Source organism: Gossypium arboreum, chromosome 11 (assembly GCF_025698485.1).
Source record: "Gossypium arboreum isolate Shixiya-1 chromosome 11, ASM2569848v2, whole genome shotgun sequence".
NCBI lineage: Eukaryota > Viridiplantae > Streptophyta > Magnoliopsida > Malvales > Malvaceae > Gossypium > Gossypium arboreum.
This window is the reverse complement of record NC_069080.1, coordinates 4965516-4991308: the sequence shown is the minus strand read 5'-3', so window position 1 is coordinate 4991308 and position 25793 is coordinate 4965516. Positions and strand designations below refer to the sequence as shown.

Below are 25793 nucleotides of genomic sequence, written 5' to 3'. Positions count from 1 at the left end.
AGTGACTACATGTTTAAATTCGGTACTCATGCCTAGGCCCGACGACTAAGGAGATGGAGCGAACTTCTTCAATGAATCTGTCGAAATTATTGTAAGAAGATGCGCCGACATCAGTGGCAACATGAACTTTTTCCCTCCATTCCAGGGCCTTTTTCTTCATCTTCTTTCCATTTTGACCTTCCATCATTTCCTTCACAAGCGCGGCAACGTCATCGCGGTATACATTAGGGTTAACTTCCACACCAATGCCCCATCTGCTGCATGCAAATCTACAATTCGTTTGTTGTTCGGCAAAGAACGGCCAGCAAATCACAGGCACCCCTTCCGAAATGGATTCCAACGTCGAATTCCACCCGCAATGCGTAAGAAAAACCCCGACAGACCCATGGGACAACACTCGATATTGGGGACACCAGCTCGTAATAAATCCTCCATCCTTGACCTCCTCGAAGAACTCTTCGGGCAAAACAGCTGATTCCCCCATCACAACATCGGGTCTCACGATCCATAAAAACGGGTGCTTGCTGTTTGCAAGTCCCCATGCGAACTCTTTCAGATGATAATCGGACATCACCGTGACACTTCCGTAATTCACATAAACCACGGATTTGGGTTCCCTTTGATTCAGCCATTCAATACAGTTGGTGTCTTCTTTCCATAAGCTCGACCTCAGTGAGCTGAAATGGCTTTCGGGGACATGTCTGCCGAGCAAATTCAAAGGACCCACGGTATAAATACGAGGGAATTTGGCAACAATGGCTTCCAACACCTCATGTTCTAACTCATCAAATGTAGTGAAGATTATTGCTGAGGATTTTAAGCAGTTTTGAGCTTCGGATCCCATGAAATCAAACATTTCATCGTTGGGATCTATTGTTCTTATAAAGCTCGGGATATCCTTGAACCTCATGTTACTCATACCAGGGATACAATCTATTGGTGTGTCCAGAGTGCCATCATTCACGAATTTTTCATCTGTAAAAAACGTATATGTAAATATGCAAATCCCCGAAACGAAAGGAAAAAAAATGAAACAAAAGATGTTTACCTTTGAATGGAACAATGCCCCTTTTGAATAGTTCATTATACTGCAAATAACACATGAAACCACAAGCCGAGGCAGTCCAAAACTGGAACTCGGGTATCCCAAGCAACCGGCCGGCTTCAATGCCAAAGCTCATCACACCATCAGAAACAATGCAGGTAACAGGCGGCACATCAGAAGAGTTCAGTTTAGTAATAAGCTCCAACAATGGAGCCAAGCAATTCTTCCTCGTCGAGTCGCATAACGCAGGGATATCCTGAGTTGCATCCTGGTCCGACTGCGCAGCCCATCGGGTATCGTTTCGAACCTAAAATCCGGCAAACCCTTCATTGCTTCGGCACCTTTGGATCGAACCAGGCGTCTATGGTTGAACTCAGTGTTGACGAAGGTTAGATGGAACCCTCTCGAGTGTAAAAGCTTAGCTAATTGTGTCATTGGGTTAACATGACCTTGGGAAGGATATGGAATACAAACAACATGGGGTTTTGAGCTTCAATTGAACCCATTTTTGAAGAATTATTTGAGAATGAATCATAGCTAAAATGAAAGAGGATTTTATAAGTGTTGCTCAACATCAATGGAGGTTAAGACAAAATGCATGTTAAAGTCAAACAATATGAAAGATGCTTTAAATCAAGAATTCATTGGCTATTTATAGAATTATTGAATGACGTAAACAACTGGTGTATATTATGGTCAATTAAAGATTATTTAATTATAATTTTATGAAATTTGTTAATAAATTTAAAAAATTAATACGCTATTACCCGCTGATTCCATCTGTTTTTGAAAAATAGTAAATGATTAAAAATCGAAACATGGCTTTTTAAATCTATTGGTCAACGCAGTTAAGCTGTCATAAGAAGCACTAAAATGAGTCTTAAGATCCATATAAATTGTCTATAATGGGCTTTCCTCATTTGCGACCCACATCCTCACCTGCAGTAGACAACTCATCTGCCCATTCCAGCCCTCCATTGGAGATGGTGGAACCATGTTTTTTTTGGTACATTTTTTATTATTGTATTAATATTTGTTTAGTATGATATTGTTATTTATGTTTTATATGTTAAAATAAATATTTGTGAAATTATTTTATATTAATAAAATTATTGAATATTTTATTGTAAAATATTCGTAGTTTGACAAAAAAATTTTGAAAATTCATTTAATTACATTTTGATAATTTTTATTTTAGCATTAAATTTGAGTTGAAATTTAAATTCAAATTTAAAATTAATAGAATATTGTGATTTTTTTCAAATCTTTATAAAAATATCTTAAATTGAAATAACCAAAATGCAGTTCAATTCTTTTTTAATTTTAAATTTGAGTTTTAGTAAAATTCACTTTAATAATATTTTAATTTAAACTTAAAAAATTAAATTAAACTGATTAACTAAATTAATTATTTAATTAATCCATACATAAATTTTACAATGTGCAACCTAAACTTGAAAATTCAAAATCATAAAATCTTAACCATTATAGGTACAGGTAATATCTCATAAAACCATCATAAAAGTTTTCGTGTCAAGAGCCAAATTGAATTTTACTTTTGTCCAAAAAATATGCAAAATATCATTTAATGTTAGATAAAAAGTAAATTGTTTTTTTGTTAAATTTTTATCTATTTATACTATTAAAATTTATATGATTGATAAAATAATTGACAATAATATGTGACATGTTATATATACCTTATATTGACATATAAAACTAACTTTTAACAATATAAATAAATAAAAATTTTAACAAAATAATCAATATTACCTTTAATTCAACTCCAACACAAGCTCAGTAGTTTTACCGTAATATCTCAATGGCAGGTAGTAGTATTTTTATTTTGAGAAATTAAAAGGAAAAGCTGAAAATTAATGGGCAACTACTGGTTTCTGCAGCTGTTGCAGAAGACTTGTCATATGGAGATTACGTATGAGAATGAATCTGATGGTACAAAGTGGTTCACGTGTATGTAATCACTTGATCATATTTTTTCGACGGTCTTGATTTCCCCAATGCCAATCCTCTTTCTTTTTTTTTCTTTTTTTTATATATTCCTTTTGTCTGTGTGCCTGCTCATGGTCCCATTTTCTAAGTAAATGTAAGAATAATGTATTAAGTATAATATAACATAACCAAAATTTGTGTTTAATTTTTTTACATATTTAATAATATATATTATATTGATAAATTGTAAATAGAAATAAAAAACACAACATCCGTAAAATATTCATGCTAAGGTTTTTATTTAAAAATATCTATTTTTATGATTTAATAAAAATATTATATTAATTATCAAATAAATGCTGGAATGTAAATTGTTATTACTTAGGCACTTAGGCAGGCACCAGCCGCTTGTATTAATAAGGCTGGTCTATTGTTATAAGTAAGAAGGATGACTAGGAATTTATTTCCAGAAGGGTAAAAAATACAGTTTTTCAATTAATTAAATGCTAAAAAATTAAATTGAAAGTTTTAATTTTTGAAAGGAAAAAAAATTCCATTTGGTCAAAGCCGTAGCTACACATCTGATAATATGTAACGTGATGTCAATTTTATCGAGAAAATATGCAAAAGTCTAATTTTTGTTTTTTATTATTTTAATAAATAATTATCTACTAAAATTCTACTAATTTAAAAAAAAGTAAAACATGTTTTATATTAATATTAATATATTTTATAATTAAACTTAAATAAAATAATTTACTCTAATTAGAACTAATTTATTTTAAAATAATACTTAAAACTACTAATAATTTCTCTCATCACTATTGGATAAAAGAATAAATACATTTAAATCAGTTTAATATAAATTGAATTAATTGATTGTATATTCATTAATAATTTAAAATAATAATAAAATTCGAATAACTATTAAGAAATAAATGAAGTCAGAATGGGTGAGTAAATGACGTGAGCTTTAAATACGTTTAATTCCAAATCAAATACAGGTAAACCTAACTAAGATTTTGCCAACGTGGTTCAGTCGTCCCATTGTAAAAATATTCTCCTCTACGCATTAATAATCCATTCAAAAAAATAATAATAATTAAGCTCGATTGAATATTAACTCAATTAATATTAATATTATTATCGGTGTAAAAAGATGTGGATTCAAGTGTATTAAAACGCATTATCCTTAGAGGCGTAAATAGATAAAACGTTTGGTGAACTGTTTGTATAATGTTCGTTTATATTTGTTAATTAAACTAAATAAATGAGTATGAATAAAATTTTTATGTTTATTAAATAAACGAACAAATACGAACAGAGATGTGTTTGGTTCGTTTATGTTTACGAACAAGCTCGTTTATTAATTTGTTTATTGACTCATTTATTTATTAATGATATCTTCTCATAAAAATTCTATTAGTATATATTAATAAAATTATCTTAAAACTTGTTTATTATTTTATTAGTATATATTAATAAAATTATATTGATTTGTATTTTTCATTTATAATATAATTATTAATATATATTTGATTATTTTATATCTAAACAATATATGTGTGCATGTATTTGTTGTTTGTTTATTATTTATTAACATTATTCGTGAACGTGTTTATTTAATGTTCGTGAACATGTTCGATTATGTTAAATGAATATGTTCGTGAATATTAAACAAACGAACATGAACACACATAATTTTAAATAAACGAACATGAATAAAAATTTAAAATTCTTAACGAACACAAACTAAACACAAACAAATTTAAAAGTAACAAACCAACATAATAAAAAATTTATTAATTCAAACTTAATTCATTTACAGCTTCAATTATCCTCCTATAAGTATGGGAGAGGAGAGATTTATGTTAAAAAAAAAATGAATAAATGCTGGGCCATCGTTTTACGAAGTGTAGGCCTGGTGGCCCTTCATCCTAACATCAAAAAATTGCATCTTTCAACACATGGTTTCTAAAATTGCAAAAAATAAGCACAGCGAAATGGCTGTCACATGCTCTGTGGAAACAAACCAGGGGCCTTCACTTCCATGGATGCTATGTTAAAAAGGCACTTCCAAATTTAGCACCTGTTTCTAATACCTTCCTGGACAAATTTAAATACCATACAATTAAAAATATAAACATAATAATCTCAATTAAAACATTAAATCATTAATACGTATGAGTACATAAATTGATTTTAAGATGCACACAGGAGAATCAAACAATGTTTTGATTTTTATTTAATAATTTAATAAATTGATTGTATTAACTATATGCATTCTTGGAACATACAGCCAACTTAGAACCCAATTTTAAGTTGTTTGGATTTAAGATTGAGTGTGGGGTATTCATGTTTATGTGATTAAGATTGTATATTCAACTTAATGGGAAAAAACTATTTAGATAGCCGTAATTTATAAATCATACTTATAATCATAATAACATTAAAGAATGACATTTATTGTTTCAAAGTTAATAGTTTTGTTGTTAATCAAATCTAAATTTTATTTGGAAATAAATAATAAAATTAATTAAAATAACAAAAGTAAAAAGGTAGTTTAGTCTAAATTTTTAGATTTTTTTTGTAATACAATATAATTTAAGAAATAGATAGTATTACTATATTACCTTTTATATTATGACATTTTGATATTATTTGAAAATATGAAATTATAATATGATTGAAATGTTTCAATCTAAATAAAATAATTTAATGCAAAATATAAAATTACGGGTGTAATGTAATATAATATCAACTAAATATTTATATTTTAATTCATAGATCACAAGCAATTCAAAGGAGATGAAAAATAAAAGTAATGCAAATCTCATTTATTAATTTATTTATTTTTATATAAAAATATTTTTAAAAATAAAAAATCTTTGTAAAAATATAATTTTCTATAACAAATTATTTTTAATTATTTTATTGATTATTGACTTTAACTAGATTTGAAATTTAAATGATAATATAGATATGCATTGAAAGTTTACTTAGTACAATCAAAATGTAAATATAATTATATATTCGAGTAATTATAAAATATAGAATCAAATTATTATAATACAAATAAATTAAAATCAAAATAATCTTAAATTATATCTAATTAATCAAACTAAAACTCAGAACACCCCCTACCCGTATCTGTCGTCGGAATAGAGTACGAGGCATTACCGAGAAGCACGAAACACTTACAGATAATTTAAATACATTTTCATAACAATTTGTTTCGATTTCATACTATTTCATATTTAAGCTTTATTCACTAAAGTATTTGAAATATCATCTTTATGCAAATAGCACACATGAGGTACATAATTCTATAATTATGAATGAACACATTTATCAAACATATTCCATGTTTTTATATATATATCATAGTTTCATATTTCCATGTATCAATTACCATCACTTCCTCGTATTTCGCATAAATACGTGTAACAATTCATAAATATGCAATTCATTAACTCTTCCTACCAATTACGATTTAAATTTCCAAATCACTTATTGAGCCCAATTTCAATGTTTACTAAAATTTATCATATAAATTTTGATGTACGATTCATCAATAAATTCCATGTACAAATATCATCATCTTATATTTCCACGTACATTTGCTTTCCACATTTATGAATTCAAATGGCATATACAATACATGCCAATGTATTTCAAGTACGCTTTTCATGATATTTCATTTCGAACTCGATTATTTCATACTAGAAGTTTTCTCATTAACTCATTTGGAGTACCAATTCATACGGATAATACACTCAAGGCATAGAAATATATAATCACAAATGAATTCATCCATCAACTAAGTTTTATGCTCATGTCTCATCAACTCGTATTTCCTTATGTCACATAATTCCATGTAATACTTACCAAACTTCTTCAAATTAGTGAACATCTTACGAATTGAGTACTTCGCTTTTTTCGATGCTATAGTTCAACTATGGTCTTACACATCTTTACATAATGATGCCATAGCCCAGCTATGGTCTTACACATAATCACATATCTCATCGATGTCATATCCCAGATATGGTCTTATACAGTAGCATATATCACACCGATGCCATATCCCGATATGGTCTTATACGTAAATCACTTGTCACTTGTCACTTGTCACTTGTAGCCAAAGCTACCACTATTCATCGATCGTAGTGGTGCTACCATTTTCATCGATCGGTAGCCGGCTACCACTTTTCATCGATCGTAGTAGCCGGCTACCACTTTTCATCGATTAGGTAGCGTAGCTACCACTTTTCACCGATCGTAGTGAAACTACCACTTTTCAGCTTGTCATTTGTTATTGATCGATAAGTGTAGCCAAGCTATCACTTATCACTTTCATTTGTCCTTGATCGATAAGTATAGCCGAAGCTATCACTTATCACTTGTTTCCATGGTCCAACCATGGTCTTTTCCTTCAATTCATCTTGTCATCGAATCGAAATGCTCAATTTGATCATTTATTCAATTTTCATGCTTTTACATTATTCACGATTTTATCATCAATACATATGAAATAACTCATCATAAAATTCATAAAATTAACAAATAATCACTAAAATTTAGCCATATAAACTCACAAGTTCAATTTTTGTATTATAACGATAATCATAATTTCATAATAAATATTCCAAATAAAACATTATATAATTTCTAATCCAACACTCATCGATTATAACCGGCATGTGATCAATTCATACACGAGTCATTCATATATATGTATATTTTCCTCCTCCTCCTCTCCATCCACATCCTTAGTATAAACAACACACTTGTAAGTAACATTATCCATAATTTTCATTATCTACTTATGTGAATATTCAAGCTATCCATCTGTGTCATAGTCACTAAATTATTTTTATCTTGAGCTATAGAACTCCAAATTAAGATCCGCTAATTTTCTATAAAACTAGACTCATATACCTTCTTACCATAAAAATTTCATAATTTTTGGTTGGGCCAATTAATACAGTTTATTCATTGAAGTCTCCCCTGTTCTGCTGTCTGACAGTTCCGACCCTTCTTCACTAAAAATTAATTATCTTCTTGTACAGGATTCGAATGATATCCTCGTTTGTTTCTATTGAAAATAGACTCATTCAGGATTCTAAACATATAAATTTAAGCCCCTAATTATTTTTATCCAATTTTTTATGATTTTCCAAAGTCAGAACAGGGGAACTCGAAATCATTCTGACCTTGTCTCACAAAAGTTATTGTATCTGATGATTTACAATTCCATTGCTTACATAATTTCTTTTATAAGAAACTAGACTCAATAAGCTTTAATTTCATATTTTATTCATCCTCTAATTCGATTTCTATAATTTTTAGTGATTTTTCAAAGTTAGACTACTGCTGCTGTCTAAAACAGTTTTAGTGCAAAATGTTTATTTCCATTTTGCTCCAAATTTCACAATTCATACAATTCAGTCCTTGCTCAATTAACCCCTCAATTAAGATAATTTTCTCAATTAACACTTTTTCTAGACATTATAAGTTATTTCATAATTTTTGAAATTCAGAATTTCCATATGAAACTTTAACTTCAAACTCTTTTACAATTAGGTCCCAAACATTCACTTTCTATTCAATTCTTTCAATAAAATCAGCATATAAATAATTTAAAGCTCTAATTCCATGCCAAATCATCATATACTTCCAGCACATATTCATAACAACTTTCAATTTCTTTTATAGAATCAAAAACTAATGAATTCAACAAGTGGACCTAGTTGTAAAAGTCACAAAAACATAAAAATTTCAAGGAGAAAGCAAGAATTAAACTTACATGAAGCTAGAGTATGAAAACCAGCTTGAACCCTCCTCCATGGCTGTTTTTCAGCTGATGAATATGAAGAGAAATGAAGAGAATTCTAGATATTCCAATTTAGTCCCATTTTTATTTAGCCAATTTTGGTAATTTTCCAATTTTGCCCTTATTTCATCCATTTCCTGATTTTTCTCAGCTATTGCCGCCCAAAATATCTCCTTTAGGGCTATTTTCACTTTAGGTCCTTCCTCATTTGACAATTGAGCTATTTAATCCTTCTAGCAACTTTTTCACCATTTTCAATTTAGTCCTTTTTATTTAATTAACCACCCAAACGTAAAAATTTTCTGACTAAATTTTAATACTACCTCACCAACACTCCATAAATATTTCTAAAAATATTTATGGCTCGATTTATGAAGTTGAGGTCTCGATACCTCATTCTCGACCCAATTTACCTAATTAATTTTTTTTTTAGATCACCAAATTCACTAATTCAAAAATGCTTTTATATTCGTATTTGACTCATAGGTATTAATTTATTAAATTTTTAACTCACCTGTCGGATTTAGTGATCTCAAATCTCTATTCCCGATACCACTGAAAATTAGGCTGTTACAAAAACTCATATTCCAATAAATTTCCCAACCTCTTTTACAGGTTTAGATTTACTAAGTCTAATACATTGTCTTAGTAACAAGAGTTGTACAAATAAGTTAAAACTCTAGAAAAATTTTCTCCTTAGATTTTGATATGCTAACAACCTAGCATGTACAACTGAGCTTATATTTTGTTACTATTTTTATTAGTAGTGTGTTTCTAAATAGATTATTGAAATCTTAACCATGTAAATTTATTTATTTATTTATACTCACAATCCCAAAAAATAAAATAATGTAATAATGTATTTATAAAATATTATATAAAAGATTTCATTAGAGTATTATTTTATTTTTTATATAAAAATACAAAATATAATAAAAATGATCAAAATAATATAATATATTTTATAAAATTAATATATTTTATTATTATCGAATTGAATTAATATCCGAATTCTTCCTCGTGTCAACTCAAACGGAAGGGTTTAATATTCAATATAAATTATAAATTTTAGCATCACTAAAATAACAAAATTTTCTTTGGAGAAAAGGTAAACACCATAAAAGAAAATTCACCATTGTTTAAAAGAAGAAAGATTATCCGCGAAAGTGCAAAGGCAAAAGCATCATCAGCCATTGAATTTCCCAAAGACTCGCCATCCTACCAACATTGGAGTCATTTCGAATTACTGCTCATTTCTTTTTTTTTTTTGAATCAAATGGAATTGAGATTACCAATTATATATAATCAAATCGAATTGATCTCTCAAAGTTGGAAGAGCAGCAGAGACTCAAAGAGGGGTTAAAATCTCATTCCCCACTGTTACAGTGATTACCCAAACCCGAAAAGACAAAACCCACATTTGTGTTCATTCAATTATTTACTTTTCCTTCACGTTTCCCTTTCTCTTTCTCTTTCCCATTGTTTTGTTTTTGGGGGGGTTTTGCTTCTTTTATTTTCGCTTTGTTCTTTCTGTAGTCTTCTACTGCCACTTAAAGCGTTCTCTCTCTCTCTCTGTCTCTCTCTCTACCTGTGCTTTCTTTCTGCTTTCTCTCTCTTTTTAACCTTTGTTTCTGGCGGATAAACCGGGGTCTTTGCAGATCCAGGGGAAAAAAAATCCCAACTTCTGGTAAAAACTCTTATTCTTTCCTCCTTTTTTTTTCCTTGTTAACTGTAAAGCGTAAACTCAGTCTGTGTGTATATATGTGTTCATTCTTTCTCTATCAGTTTTTCTTTTTCTTTCTTGTTAAAGATAATGTTTTTGTTTACATTTTGCAGTGCTACTCAGTTAGTAATGTTAATTAGGACAAAATGATGTGGATGTTCTTGGTTTTTCCTCTCTGATCTATATTTCTGAGCTTAAGACCTCCTTCGAGGTAAAATTTCTGCCTCTTTTGTTGCTTTTGTTTTTGTTTTTCTTGCATAATTGGTTTCTTTTAGCTTTTTTTTTTATCTGCGTATGTTTTGTTTTCAAAGGTTTTTTTATCAGTAGTATTGGAATAGAGTGTTTTTTATTTGGGTTTCTAAAGTATTTTTTTAATTATTATTATCAGGTCTTCATTTCCAATCATCTTTCTCTTTAAAGTTTGACTCTTTTAATTGGAAACTGGGATTTCAGTGTTCAAAAATGTGTTTTTTTACCCTTCATTGTTACTTTTGGCACTTTTAATTGCTAACTATTTAGGCCTCATCCTCATTGGTTTCTGCTTGTCATTTAGCTTCTCTTCTCTTCTCTTCCATTTTGGTTATTTGTTTGTAGAAGCATTTTAATGGCTTACTGCTTGCAGTTTCGTACTTAATTATGCTTTAGCTGGAAAGGAAGCAGGGATTAGATGGGGGAGAATGTTGATTTCAGACGCTGGGATGAATTGATACCGGATGCCTTAGGGCTGATTTTCAAGAATCTTCCGCTCCAGGAAATACTTACTGTTGTTCCGGGGGTGTGCAAGTTGTGGCGGAAAGCGGTTACTGGACCGTATTGCTGGCAGGACATTGACATTGAACAATGGAGCCAACAATGCCGGCCTGAAACCCTTGATCGAATGCTTCAAATGCTGATAACTAGAAGCTCGGGTTCACTCCGAAAGCTTTGTGTTACTGGTCTCGCTAATGACCAGAGCTTTTCACTCATTGCAGATAAGTAAGGACATTACATATTGCTATCCATGCCTTTCAATTGCATTTTCTGTTTATTATATCCCCTTTGGCGTGAAAGTTATTACATCTGCAATTTGCAACTGGAAGGGCATAAAACCACTATAGGTTTCGATACGAGGCTTATGCTTCATTTATTATTTCATGAGCTAACAGGCTAAATGGAAAAAATGCTGACATTGGGTGTATGTCGCGGCTAAAGTCTTAGCTTAGGCAATTAATACTAAACTGAAAACTAATACCTAGCTGGATGAAGCTGCTCATAATTTTCATTTTCCTTCTATTTTACTTTAAATTCTGTATCTTGAGTATCTTACTGATAGAATATAATGGCTTAAAAGATCAGCGGTCACGTTCCTTTTTATTCTGTGACTTCATTGTGGATATTGTAAATTCAATAATTGCTGCCCTCATTTTCACTCTTATTCTACCCTGCTTCTAGTGCCAAATCCCTTCAGACTTTACGGCTGCCAAGAAGTGAAATAAGTGATTCGATAGTGGAACAGGTTGCTGGGAGGCTTTTTTCGGTGACTTTCTTGGATGTTAGTTACTGCAGGAACATCGGGGCTCCAGCCCTTGAAGCAATTGGTAAGAACTGTAAGTTACTAATGGGGTTGAGGAGAACAATGCACCCATTAGAGGTAATTGACAAGCTGTCTCAAGATGATGAGGCCTTTGCCATTGCTACAACAATGCCGAAGCTCAAGCAACTTGAGGTGGCATACCTACTTATTAGCACCGAAGCCGTGCTTAAGATACTCGAAAACTGCCCTGAGCTTGAATTATTGGATGTGCGAGGATGTTGGAACGTGAAGCTAGATGAAAATTGTATCAAGAAATTCACACGACTGAAAGTGGTCGGACCTCATGTTGTTGATTATTTTGGGATGAAAGGTTGCGATGACTGTTCAAATTATTCAGGTTCCTCTGGTTACTTGGCCTGGGACTTCGTTGCCGGAAATGTCGGTTCTGATTATGACGATGAAATATCAGATGGGGATTGGGAAGATGACCAAAGCATGGAAGATGTCGAAATGAGGTTCTACGATGGATTTGATTTAGACAATGCTGCCTTTGATTGGCCCCTCTCTCCCTAAGGATTTTTCCCATCTTATTTTCATAACTGGCTTTGACAATCTCTGTCGATGCTTTTCCACCATTATTGAGTACCTCTTAGCTGCCACTTTGTTATGTATAAACAAAGCTTTTCCATGAGTGTTTGTAATAAAAAACCAGTAACACGTAGCCAAAAAAGAAGAAGCTTTCTTTTATATATATATATATTTATGGTCCGGTAGTGCCCTTGCAATAATTATAGAGTTTCGGTGTGGGATTGTAAGATACTTGAGATTGGTGTGTTTGGTTGGTGACTTTGATGGAATATCAAAGAAAAATGGATCAGATTCTGACAGAAAGGTCTCTTTTTTATTCACTTTAATCTTTTGACTTCTGTTGGATGCTTTAGGTTCATAATCAAGAAAAGTAGTTGAAAAGGTCAATGTTTGAGGATTGGTTGTTAAGCTTTTTTTTTTTTGCTCAATGCTTCATTATTAAGCCAAACCAGTGTGTGTCCAGTGCCCTTCACCTAAAAGAAGAATGTGTTTCCCTCTTTTACTCGTTATAATCCATCCTTTAATATGCCATGATTTAACAGGAAAAAAAACCCCTCATTTTGAAGTATCTTTCATTTTTGGGGGGTTCATCATTGAAGCATCTGATTCAAAGACAGCTGCAATATTCTAAGTCTCTGTATTTATATTTGGAAATGTGCTCAACATGGACTTTATAACTTTAATGCTATGTTTGGTAGGAATATTTATTTTTCACATATTGTAGTTATGAGTTAGCTACACTTACATTATTTGTTTTATGTTCAATTACAACTGATAGTTTTTTTTTCAATTTTTAGCCACAAAAAATTAAATATTTTCAAGATTTTAATGTATTAGAAGGGTCTTTTGTATTAACCCAGGTTCGTAATCAAGTTACTCATTGATGAAAAAAAAAAAAACGAAGCTAAAATGAACTATTTTTTTCAAGATGTTTTTTTTTTTATGTCGATAATGTAGATGAGTACCCAATCAATTAAATTTCATAGCGCTGATGTGAGGTTTAGTTGGCGGCGACGTTGGTCAGTTCATCCTGTTTAGAACATGATAAAAAGTTGACAATTTAGATGATCGGAGTATGGTGAGGAAGCTTGGCTTGGTGCTTCTCTAATTGATGGGCTCTCCTGTGAATGTGAGGAGGGAGATGAAAAAAAATGGAGAGGAGAGAGAGACGACCCAAAAAGGGTCCTTAAGGCCTTGGATACATACATTATTCGTGTAGAAGTGTAAGCCTTTAAAGTATGAAAGAAAACAAAGCCCAACCAATCCAGACACATACCATAGCCCACCAAAACAACAAATTGAACAGTTGTCAATATCTTAGACCCACTATGAAATTTTTTTTATTAGGTTCTGTTGTTATAAAGAGAATGAACAATTGGACCACGTCCATAGAAAAAATCAATTGGACCCGTCAAAACGATTAATAAAATAACATGGCGGGGGTATAAATCTCGACAGTTGGACTGTAGTAGTGATGGCGGTTGAAAACAATATTATATTATATCCTATATTCATGCCCTATCCTATTTAACTTTCTTTATTACCATCAATGCCTATCATTAGCTTTTATTTTACTCTTCCCATCTACCTGTCTTTTAGTTTTTTTTATAATTTCTATACATTTATTTTTTAAAAAATAATTAATTATTAACGTCACAATACGTCAACGTTGAAATGCTACACCAATAAGTTAAAGGAAAAATTGTTAACTTGTCCATCCAATTGTGAATATTTTGATCAAACACAATAATTTGAGGATTAAAAAAGATAAAAAATAAATAAATTTAAGGACTAAAATAAAACTTTTTTTATCGTTCGAGGTTGAAAACACTCATTGCGCCTAAACTCAAAAACTTTCCTAATTGCACCCTCCCCCCTTTTTTCTCTCTCTCTTCGCTATATTTCAGGGGGCGAAACATAATCAAGTGGACACATACAAAGCTACTGAAGAAAAAAAAAAAAACAACTTCAAAAAGTTAGAATTAGAAGAGAAAAATGGCTAGTGGGGGAGGGTATTGTGATCCAAACCAGAAGATTGACTACGTTTTCAAGGTAGTTTTAATCGGTGATTCTGCCGTGGGTAAGTCTCAGGTTCTTGCTCGGTTTGCTAGAAATGAGTTCAGTTTAGATTCCAAGGCTACCATTGGAGTTGAGTTTCAGACTAGAACTCTTGTTATTGAACATAAGAGTGTCAAAGCTCAGATCTGGGATACTGCTGGTCAAGAACGGTACTTTTTCTTTTCCTACGCAAATATAATTGTTTTCTCTTCCTGTTTTTGGTGAAATATTTCTGGGTTTTTCATTTTATGTGCATTTTCCCCTTCTTTCCCCTTCTTAGACCTGTAGTTTGTAGATAGAATTATAAGCTTGCATAAGAAGAAAACTGTTTGAAACTGAAAACCCAAGTCACTCTGGAATGGTAAGACATGGTTGAGTTTGGTAACATGATTGTGTTTAGTTGTTTAGATTATTGGGTGTTGACAGGTTCGATCATAGGATTGGATGTTTGATGGATGAACTGTATATATAGTTCCTCTTGATCTATATTGATTGCTTTTAACTTGATGAACTTGATAAAAACATGCAAGCTGCTTAGATGAATATGAGCCAGGTCCTTAGTTGAATCTTGTGACGGTGTCATTTTTTCTATTTAAGATCGTACTCTATTAGATTCTTGATCTCATAGCATTATCATTGAATCTCAGCCTCCACGTCGAAAATTTGTGCTTGTGGTATTGTGTGTTTAAGTAAGCAATGCCATGTTGAAAACCTGGGCTGCGGTATCTATCATCCCTCTTAAATTTGAGCAGGCCACCGGATATAGATCCTCCATATGGAACTCGAGCCATTTTACCTTAATAAAATAAGTTGTCGATGTTGATCTACTGCCTGAGTTTGGTTAGGGTTTTATCATGTAACCAGATGGTAATGGTTAAACCGTTGAATCTGCTTCTTGACAATAAGGTTTATAACAGATTTTCGTACAGTCTAACCTGCTGGTGCCGTATAGGGTTCTTGCTATTTGGTTATAGCGGTTCATTTGACATGTCATTTTGTGTCTGGATATACAAATCTAGTGATCTAGCTCGGCTAATTCTTTATAAGCAGTTGGTAATTTTATTTATTCTCTTCTGTTGTATTGAATAGATACAGAGCTGTTACGAGTGCATACTATAGGGGCGCTGTTGGGGCAATGCTGGTTTATGATATATCGAAACGTCAGACCTTCGATCACATTCCACGTTGGCTAGAAGAGTTGCGTGGCCATGCTGACAAGAACATTGTTGTCATTCTGATCGGGAACAAGAGTGACCTCGAAAACCAACGAGCAGTCTCAACGGAGGATGCAAAAGATTTTGCTCAAAAGGAAGAACTATTTTTCTTGGAGACCTCAGCTCTGGAAGCTACTAATGTGGAGGCTGCCTTCTTAACCGTGCTTAACGAGATCTTCAACATTGTGAACAAGAAGAACCTAGTTGCCACTGAGAATCAAGGGAACGACAACCCTGCTACACTAGCGGGCAAGAAGATCGTTGTTCCGGGTCCAGCTCAAGAAATTCCAGCGAAGAACATGTGCTGTAGGTCATAATTTAATCGGATTTGTCCAGTAATATCCGTTCCTTTATTTTTTCACATTCATGATAGCAATTTTTTTTAAAAGGGTCGTAATCTATTTGTATGTTTAAACATTGCATTAGTTTAGTTTGCAAGAGAAGGCTAATTAATTGCATGTTTTGAGTTGGGGAAATAGAGAAGCAAAATTTGAAGCAGAAGTGTAAATTGCTTCAATGTTGTTTCTTAAAATTATATATTGGATCCGTTTATCCTATTGAAGATCTTCACTTTTGTCTTTGAAGTATTGTATCGAAGAGAGAAAAAAGAAATTGTTTTCAGATATACAATCCATATCTATCCTGGGGTTGTTCGACACCCGACCTGCTCGGACTGATTTGGGTTGGTTCCACTGTGGTCAAAGGTAAAAATGGACTTCGTTAAATGGGCTCAAAGAAGAATAAACCGAAAGGCGTCAACCCGGATTAAGGTTGATCCACGGCATTATGGACATTAACAAACACCTGACAAGCATCAAACCTCTTAGCGGCAACTCCATCAAACTCTAGTGTATAATGGCCCATTTTTAGGTGCTGAATTGGGGTAGGTAAACGCCGAAACCTATTCAAAATCTTCTCAGTCCATATCCATAGACACATTGGCATAAGTTACTTAGTATACATGAGCGAAGCTACAAATTTTTTAAGGGTTGAATAAAATTTTATTTTTGATAATTTATATCTTTATAATTTTTGGAGAATTAAATCAAATTTTTATAATTTTAAATAGTATCATAGTGCAACTTTATTTTTACTAATTTAAAATTTTAAAAAAAAAATAAAAGTTCTAAATAGCAATTTTTTATTTTAAGGGGTAAGGCCCTCGCCAAATTTTTAAATTTGTCTCTCAAAGATATGTTCTTTTATTTAAATATAACCAGAGAAATCAATATAGGTTCTTTATATTACGGGTTTAAAACCCTTTCCCCGCCTGTAATAAGAGACAAATCTAAAGGGGACTGGCATGGGCCCCGACCCTCCAATTGTAAAATTGTTATTTAAACCCTTAAATTTTTTAAAATTTTAAATTAGTAAAGATAAAATTATATTTTGGCCCCTAATATTAAAAAAATTTGATTTAATCCTTTAAAAATTATAAAGATATAAACTATAAAATATTAAAATTTCATTCGGCCCCCTCTAAAAAATTGTTCTGACTTCGCCCCTGCCCGTAATAAAATTTATTCTATTAATGAATATATATTTACCGATTGAGTCTTAACTCGATTGGTATTGGTATTATTGTCAACATTAGAGAATGTAAATTCGAGAATGTTGAAACGCGTTTATCCTCATATGTAAGGATTAGAGAAAGATTATGGGTAATTCTAAGCATTATATTAATAACTAATCGTGTATAAAATAATTATCCAGTAAGCATGCATACTCTTTCCTTTTATTATTTTTTATTTTGTACCATTCATTTGTAGACAAAGGCACTCTTGATTTGATAAAATAAATAAATAAAATCTAACACTAAGATATTCTCTTTCATTTGTACCAAAATTTATTTCTTCTAGTTTGATTAGGGAAAAAATCAATCACTAAAATATGCCATGGGATATTCCTTTAATTTCCTTTAGAAATAATTTTTACCCTTTTAATAAAACTTTAACAAAATTAAGTAGTAAAAGTTTTAATTGTGATTCATTTTGAAGATAAGTGACATTATTAAGTGAAAATCCTCATCACACACTCTTAAAGTCCATTATACAAAATTATATTAAAAATTTAACATTTTATAGGATAGAAAACAGATGAATAGTTGTGGAATCCATAGGATATAATATTAAAATGGAAATTTAAGTGGACAGCCATATCAATCTTCCCTCATATTCCTTACCTATCAAATCTATACTACTAATATATAAAAGATGACATCTGTCCACTACAGTGCTTTTTTTATATATTGGCTAAATTTCAATTTTACTCCCTTGAGATTATATGAGAATAGTTATATTTTTAAATTTGATCTTCATATTTAGCTAAAATTTGAGATTTAATCTCTAAATTTTAATTTTGTAATGCCATTATTTTGTCTAAATACTTTATTTCGATTCAAATACTAAGGTGATCTTTTAAGAATCGTTAACACCGTTAAAATTCTCTGTTAAATTTAGATCAATTGTAATGTTATCTTTTGTTACATGAATACTAAATGAGTATTTTTTTTAAAATATCATACCAATAAATTTAACAAAAAGAAAGATGCGATCAAATAGACATAAATTTTAATTTCAAAAGTAAATTAATTAAATTCATAAAAATAAATAAAAATATTTTATAATTTATAATAAATAATAAATAATTAACCCAATCCGATATGTGCTCATATTTCATATTGATTTGAATTTAACCTTGAAATAATCTATATTTCCTATTGTTTAAATAATCATATAAAAATATTTTTTGAGTAGTTTCATTGTTTTAACTTGTTGGAAAAATAAAAATAAACAAAAAAAAATGGTATTGTGATTGTGATTGTGATTATGATTGATAAAATGGGGGAAAAAAACATGGATCCTTTTTCCTATTAAACTTTAGAGAAGAACAGGATGCCCTCTAACTTCTATAAGAAGTGGTCCATCTTTTTACTTTTACTTTGATTCAATGGTTGCACACTTTTACTATATGTATCCCTTCTATTTTCTCTATTGTTTTCCTTTCATGGATGAGTTTTCTCTTTATTTATTGAAAGTGCATTTCAAAGACCACCCCTTGCATTTCCATTTTCTTCTTTTCACGTATTACAGAAGTCAGCTTTTACGATACTAAATATTGTCAAATGGAGCATAAAAACAATCGCTATTTATGTTTTTAAATAATTTTAAAAGAAGAGGGAAATGAAATATTAAAGATTTTTTAAGTACAAATTTTATTTTTAATGTAATTTTTTCTTCACCCACGTGGTGGGAAAATTTGTATGAAATAAAGACGCCACATTTTCCTATAGTTTTTATCAATTATTTATTGTCATTTCAATATTTTTTTTTTCATATCATTGACACATTTTGATAATATTTATACATTGTAATCTGAATCCTAAACCCTAACCTTAGACCCATGAACTAGGTTTTAGGGTTAAAAGTTTAGAATTCAAGATCTAAGATCTAAGGTTCAAGGTCTGGAGTCCTGTCAAGAGAAAAAAGCTAAAAATCAAGAGGAAAAATTTTATTTGTCATTATTCTATTGGAAATGAATAAGGATCGCATGAAATCATAATTTTATACAATCCCTTTTCTTGAGGTTCAAGGTCCATACTTTACGGTTGAAGGTCAATGATTCAGGTTAAAAAAAATTACCAAAATGATGTGTCAATAATATTAAAAAAATATTAAAATAACATTAAATATTACACAATGATTTCATACTATCCTTCTCGGTTGTATGTTAAGAGTAAAAAGTTATTATGAAAATTCAAAAAGTAAACTAATCCACTTATAGTTTCCCACTCAACTACTGCACTGACATATTATCATATCCGCCCAAAAGTGTTTAGAGCTTTACAGCATTTAACAAATACAAATTGTATCACTTATCTTTGTCTCTATTCAACTATTTTACTCTTTTTTTTTTTTTCTAATGGCCATGACATTCATCATTCATCACACTTAATACAACCTTTTCTTTTTGGAATTTGGTCTATCAAAACACATTCTGCTCATTGAGAATTTTAGGGAATAATTAAAACTTTAGAAGCAGACATAACATTTAGTTTAATCTAATCCCCTTCATGCTAATGAAACATCATCCACCCACTGAAGAACAGTTTCCCATAAGCCATGAAAATACAATACACTGCCTTTTTCTGATTCGGAACATAATTTTCAAACTCAAACTCGTAATGCACATACAAAATCACCACTTGTTTCTAAATCATCGATGTCCGCATCACAATCAATGTCATCGTCATCAAGATCCATGCTTCCACCAAGTAATTGACTACCAACTTTTGGACCATCACCACCCTTCCTTGCTTCATCTATTATACACAATATTTCTTCAATACTCTGTGATTCTTCTTCATTTTCCATGTACCCATCTTCTCCTTCCATGAACTCTATTGGCAAGTTCTTTAGAAACCAGGGATGCTGCTTGATTTCTGGTATGTTTATTCTCTGCAATCGAACGACAGATATGTATCTAATACGGGTATTTCAAAAATTACTTTACATGTCCGGATATGAGTCAAATACCTTTTCGGGATCCGCTACGAAAATCCTCGACAGCAGAAGTTTACACTCCTTAGAAACTCGAACGTAATCAGGAATTGAATAGTGGACACTCAGAATCCGCTGTCATAATCCAATTATCATTTATTATTGTTGTTTTTTTTAATCCCAACATAATAAACTATCATATCTACAGTCTATATGGAGCCAAAAAGGGCTGATATCAACTAACCTGAATTGTTTTTCTGAAATTTTTTGGATCTTCAGGATCTTCAAAAGGATAAGCCCCAACCAACATGACATACAAAGTAACCCCACAAGACCAAACATCTGCAATCTAAATATTTCCAAAACGTCTCTAAGTTTTCATTCATATGAAGTTCTACTCAGCTCAACTCGGAATAGTATGTCTTATAGACCAAAAAGTACAGAAACAGGGAATAAGAATTACCTTCCCATCATATTGTTTCCTAGACAAGACCTCTGGTGCAATGTAGGCTGGGGTTCCTACAGTAGATTTGGGTTGGGAATGAAACACACTTGACTGAAACATGCAGTACAATGTTAATAATTTAATTTTTATAGCTATGTTGTTTGGACTCTTTGGTCGGTGTTTGACATCCATGCTGAACACATTTTCAGGCATAGATATGGGAATATGACAGTCCAAGTGTACGGAAAAAAGTAAAAAACTAAATAAGCCCGCGTCAAATATTATAGCATATCAAACACATACACTCAAGTCCAAGTAACATAGCTTTTATAGCAAGTAATCAAGATTGATGCTGAATAATCGATAAAGGTTCATTGCCTTAGAGTAGCCAAAGTCGCATATTTTGAGTCTAGGCGCAGTGCTCCCATCTAACAGCGTGTTTTCCAGCTTAAGATCTCTATGACAAATTTGCTGTATAAAAACGGGTGAAAAATCTCGATTTAGATAAGATATGATAGGCAAAAAATGGAAAACTATTTTCAGAATTAGTATATATACCATTGCATGGCAATAGCTCACTCCTGATATCAGTTGCTGAAAGAAAAACCTTGCCTGACGCAGTAAAGCAAATAACAGTTAATGAGAAATGGAAAAGAATGAAATTCAATATAAAAAACACTAGTTAAATTCAATATATATACCTCATCCTCACTAAATCTACCAGCATTGCATATCCTTTCAAAGAGTTCTCCTCCAGCTGCGTATTCCATGACTATGGCAAGATGGGTTGGTGTTAACAGCACCTGCAAAAAAAAAAAAAAAAAAACAGAACAAAAGATGAACCGTTTTTAAGCCTGTTAAGTTCAAAGCAACTCTGGTTTTCTCTGGATGTTCATTCATTCGATATTTAGAGTTATAGCAAGTAATTTAAAATGTGAAAGCAGTATATATATATAGATATATACCTCTTTGAATCTAATTATATTTGGATGCTTCAAAGACCTATGGTTCATAATCTCCCTCTGCACATGTTCATCTATCTGCATAGTCAAAGAAACCCTTGAAATCAATCCATTGAGTCTAAACAAGAAAAAAGGAGCCCAATTTAGCATATGACTAAAAAGAAAATGCAAACAGATACAAGATCATGAACATTAACCGTAGAAATCAGAATATTAAATATGAAATGAAAGGAAAAAGAAAAGAAAAGAAAATCCAAGTACGTACCTTGGGTCCTCTTTCAATATACTTGACAGCATAAAGGTCACCACTCCATTTTTCCCTAACCAGCTTTGCAACACCAAAGTTCCCAGACCCAATATCTTTCAGTATCTCATAACGATCCATTTTTCCAAAACCAAATCCCAGAAAAATCTATATATGACGTATAATATATTACGAATATATGTTCTATGTTGGGTTTTTCTTAAATTTGTTGATTTTGCTTGTGTTTGATTTGGTTTGAAGGTTGATGAAACTCGATCTTAAGGATATATATTGGAGAGGAGATGCTTAGAATCGGAGCATCTCCATGATTTGGAAGGCTTTTGAATTTCTGGTTTGAGTTTGTGGTATAGCTGACAGCAAAGGCGAAAAGGCCAATACGAAGTGGAGACTGTCAAAATGGTGTCAACTGCCAACGGCAGAGAGACAAAAGAAACGCAGGAAGTACACGTGGCGTATAGTTAGAGGTTGGAATTTGGAGCAGAAATAGAACAAGTTGCACACTAGACAACGACGTCGTTGCCTGCGCCTTTGTTTCCTTTTTTATTTTATTTTTGGTTTTTGTTTGGTTACCCTCCCCTGTAGGTTTCCTCCACTTACTCGCCTTACTTCTTTTGCTAAATTACTCTCTTCTTGTTATTTAAACACTATAATTTTTTTAATTTCTTATCCTGTTTTTTTCAATACAATATTTAAAATTACTCATAGTTTCTCTTCAACCTTTAAATAAGAGGATAATACACTTCAACATACTCGAGTCCACGTCTTTCTACACAGACAATTATATTAATACAAATCGAGTTAAAACTCAATCAACATTTAAACGCTATAATTAATGTGAATGATTTTATTTTAATAATTAAGAGAGGAGAATAGGATTGCTTAAGATCGAACCCTAACTCTCATATCTACAATATAATACTTTTATTATTAAATCAAAAGATTGCTCGCAATGAGAAATGAATGAAAATTTGATATTTTTTGCAAAAGTTAAAACTTTTGGAGTATTTAAGTTCTAAGTTTTATTATGTTTAGGGTTTCACCGGGGCAGGTGAAGTTATTAAATCGGGAGAAAAAAGCAATAAAAAATCAGTTATTTTTATTGAGAAAATTTTTGTTGAAAATTTTAACTTTACAAATTTCAAGTTATATTTTTAAAATTAAAAATAAATAAACAAAATATATAGTAAAATCTCAACCCTTTTGTTGACTAAAATTTTTATCACTTACGTACCAAATAAATATCCTACTAATTTTTATAGGACGGATCCACTTACACGTGTAAAAATTAAAGTAGTTTTTCACACTTTTATAATTATTTATATGATTAATATTTTAACAATTCAACCGTTATATTTTATGGTCTTCGTGTAAATCATACATATCTAATTTGATGTAAACTTAAAAACTTCTAAATATTTGTTGTATGTAAAAATTAATTGTTGAATATATATTAATATACTGAGTATTTTAGATCAATTTGATAAGATATTGGATTGTTTTGAAAATTTGCATGCATGGCAAGTACAATTATATTGATAAATTTATTGATTGGATCATTAAAATATTAATCATATAATAGTTAGGAAAGTGTATAAAGCTATAGTTATTACAATGTGTAAGTGAATCCTTCCTCGATTTTTATTGTTAAAGTTAAATATTTTTACTGTAGGATTGATATAATTATGTTTCATAAGTTTAATTTAACATTCAAGATCTAACATGATACTTTTTCCTAATTTGGCACTTAATTTTTTTTTCAATTTGGTATCTAAACTTAACATTTTTCTTAATTTGATATCTAAACTTATTTAGTCAAATTTGGTACTTGAACTGGATACTTTTTCCTAATTTAGAACCTAAGATTTTTGTCTAATTATTATATCAATTACTCCAATATATATACTAACAACTTTTTTTTTGTGACGTAACAAAAACAATCAATATAAGATCATAATAAATGACATGAAATTTCTTTTTATATATGAAATTTCTTTTTATATTTTAAATGTTGAATTAGTTTAATATGTTTATTTTATTTTTATTTTTAATCTCACCTAATAAATTTTTTATTTTAAGTTTTAAAACTCTTATTGTCTTCTTTTTCACACTAATGATTTTTTTTGTGAAATTGAGTATTTTGTGAAGACCAAATCATGCATTAAGCATGCAGTCTCTCTCGAATTATTCCTGCCACTAACAATTAAGGTAATCGAACCCTTATGAAAAGTGAAAATTTGAGCATATTGTTTAGGAAAATAGAGAAAATTCTAAATAAATGTAATAAATACTATCATTAAATCCCATACCATCTGCCATATGTCAAACATACATTAGCTATTTATGTCCTTTAAAAAAAAAATTTAACACCATTAATGTTATGGAGTAATTTGAAAAAAAAAAAACTTAGGTATCAAAATAGGAAAAAGTGCCAAGTTCAATTATCAAATTAGACAAAAAAAAAACTTAAGCACTAGATTAGAAAATTGTGTCAAGTTCAAGTATCAAAATTAGAAAAAAAAAAATTAGGTACTAAATTAAAAAAAAATGTGAAATTCAATTACCAAATGTTATAGTAAACCTATTTTATACCATGGAGGCACATGTATTAGGAGTTAAATTGTATTTTGACCCCTATATTCAAAAAATAAGTAAATTAGTCATTGTACATTAGATCAAAAAGTAAACTTGTCCTTTTGTTAAAATTTCCATCTAATTCTATTGTTTGAAATTAGTCCATATACGTCAACATAAGGTACACGTGGCATACCAAGCATCATTATCTGGTTATTTTATTAGTCACGTCAATTTTTAACAGTCCAAAAAAGATAAAATTTTTAATAGAAAAAACTGAATTATTTCTTAATTTAACGTATAAAAACTAATTTAAATATTTTTCAAATCGAAAAAGTAAAATACAAGTTGACTCATCATACAATGGTCTTTACCGTACTTTTATTGGTTTAGAGTTTCTTTTAATAAAAACTAGTTAATTATGTTAGGGATTAGTAGAGCGAGTCCCAAAATATTAATACTCGAGGCGAGTAGGGCTGCTATTTAGCAACAGAAAAGGTACAAAAGAGAAAATTCTTTCAAATTACGAGGAGAAGAGGATAAGTCGACAGGAGATAGAACAGAACAAAAGAATGACGTGGACGGTCGAGGAGGGTTGGTTGATTCACTGTATTGGAATTGTGGTCCCTACCTTAATTGGCTTTTATATATTTATATCTTATTATTTATATAAAAATTTTAATATTTAGGGTTTGAGTTTGATAACTATTATCATATTGGTCTAAATTTATTTAATTTTTTTATTTAAATTGATCTTGAACTTGGACAAAAAATGTCTAGACTTAATCTGAGAATAGTTATCATCTAAAAAATATTTAACTCAAAATTTATTTTATTAAATATTTTTATTTTTATAATATATTTTTCTTAATTTTAAATATACTAAATATTTTATCTACATTTTAGATTTAAATCTTATTATTTGTATCAAAATGTTCAATTAATAATATTTAAAGGTGTTTTAGATTGAGATGTATTCCAGTTATTTTAAAATTTTATGTTTAAGATAGAGACATTTAATCTTTGAACATCTAAACTTGAGTCTCATAACGGGTAATTGCATTAAGTGGATTTCTAATGCCATCATTCATGATCTCTAATTTTATCTTGTGTAAATATCATGT

General features: G+C 30.6%; 3 protein-coding genes, 1 long non-coding RNA gene and 1 pseudogene across 7 annotated transcripts; 2 read left to right on the top strand and 3 right to left on the bottom strand.

Moving 5' to 3' along the window:
- Positions 1–13: 13 nt before the first annotated feature.
- On the bottom strand, positions 14–2057 carry LOC108477760 (linamarin synthase 2-like; annotated as a pseudogene).
- A 2705-nt stretch (positions 2058–4762) lies between these two features.
- On the bottom strand, positions 4763–8892 carry LOC128284150 (uncharacterized). The gene is made up of 2 exons (XR_008274486.1): positions 8805–8892; positions 4763–5101 (listed from the first exon to the last, which is right to left on the bottom strand). It is a non-coding gene; the product is annotated as an uncharacterized LOC128284150 (long non-coding RNA).
- Positions 8893–9975: 1083 nt separating this feature from the next.
- Positions 9976–12958, top strand: LOC108479989 (F-box protein FBW2-like). Of its 2 annotated transcripts, none has more exons than XM_017782875.2 (4): positions 9976–10518; positions 10668–10765; positions 11200–11529; positions 11986–12958. In XM_017782875.2, exons 3-4 carry the CDS (start codon positions 11222–11224, stop codon positions 12638–12640), a joined length of 963 nt encoding a protein of 320 aa, XP_017638364.1. In that variant the 5' UTR covers positions 9976–10518; positions 10668–10765; positions 11200–11221; the 3' UTR covers positions 12641–12958. The 2 variants fall into 2 exon arrangements, with proteins under 2 accessions (XP_017638364.1, XP_017638363.1); XM_017782874.2 differs by having other exon boundaries at positions 9978–10518; positions 11177–11529.
- A 1595-nt stretch (positions 12959–14553) lies between these two features.
- LOC108477152 (ras-related protein Rab11A-like) lies at positions 14554–16511 on the top strand. The gene is made up of 2 exons (XM_017779616.2): positions 14554–14883; positions 15803–16511. Exons 1-2 carry the CDS (start codon positions 14651–14653, stop codon positions 16242–16244), a joined length of 675 nt encoding a protein of 224 aa, XP_017635105.1. The 5' UTR covers positions 14554–14650; the 3' UTR covers positions 16245–16511.
- Positions 16512–19902: 3391 nt separating this feature from the next.
- LOC108476517 (serine/threonine-protein kinase SAPK2-like) lies at positions 19903–22681 on the bottom strand. 3 transcript variants are annotated; one of them, XM_053022160.1, is made up of 9 exons: positions 22099–22681; positions 21837–21951; positions 21573–21674; positions 21430–21483; positions 21250–21342; positions 20890–20982; positions 20671–20775; positions 20463–20561; positions 19903–20384 (listed from the first exon to the last, which is right to left on the bottom strand). In XM_053022160.1, the coding sequence occupies exons 1-9, from the start codon at positions 22128–22130 to the stop codon at positions 20100–20102; spliced, it is 978 nt and encodes a 325-aa protein (XP_052878120.1). In that variant the 5' UTR covers positions 22131–22681; the 3' UTR covers positions 19903–20099. The 3 variants fall into 3 exon arrangements, with proteins under 3 accessions (XP_052878120.1, XP_017634229.1, XP_052878119.1); XM_017778740.2 differs by having other exon boundaries at positions 21837–21911; positions 22099–22637; XM_053022159.1 differs by having other exon boundaries at positions 21250–21483; positions 21837–21911; positions 22099–22672.
- Between the last annotated feature and the right edge of the window lie 3112 nt (positions 22682–25793).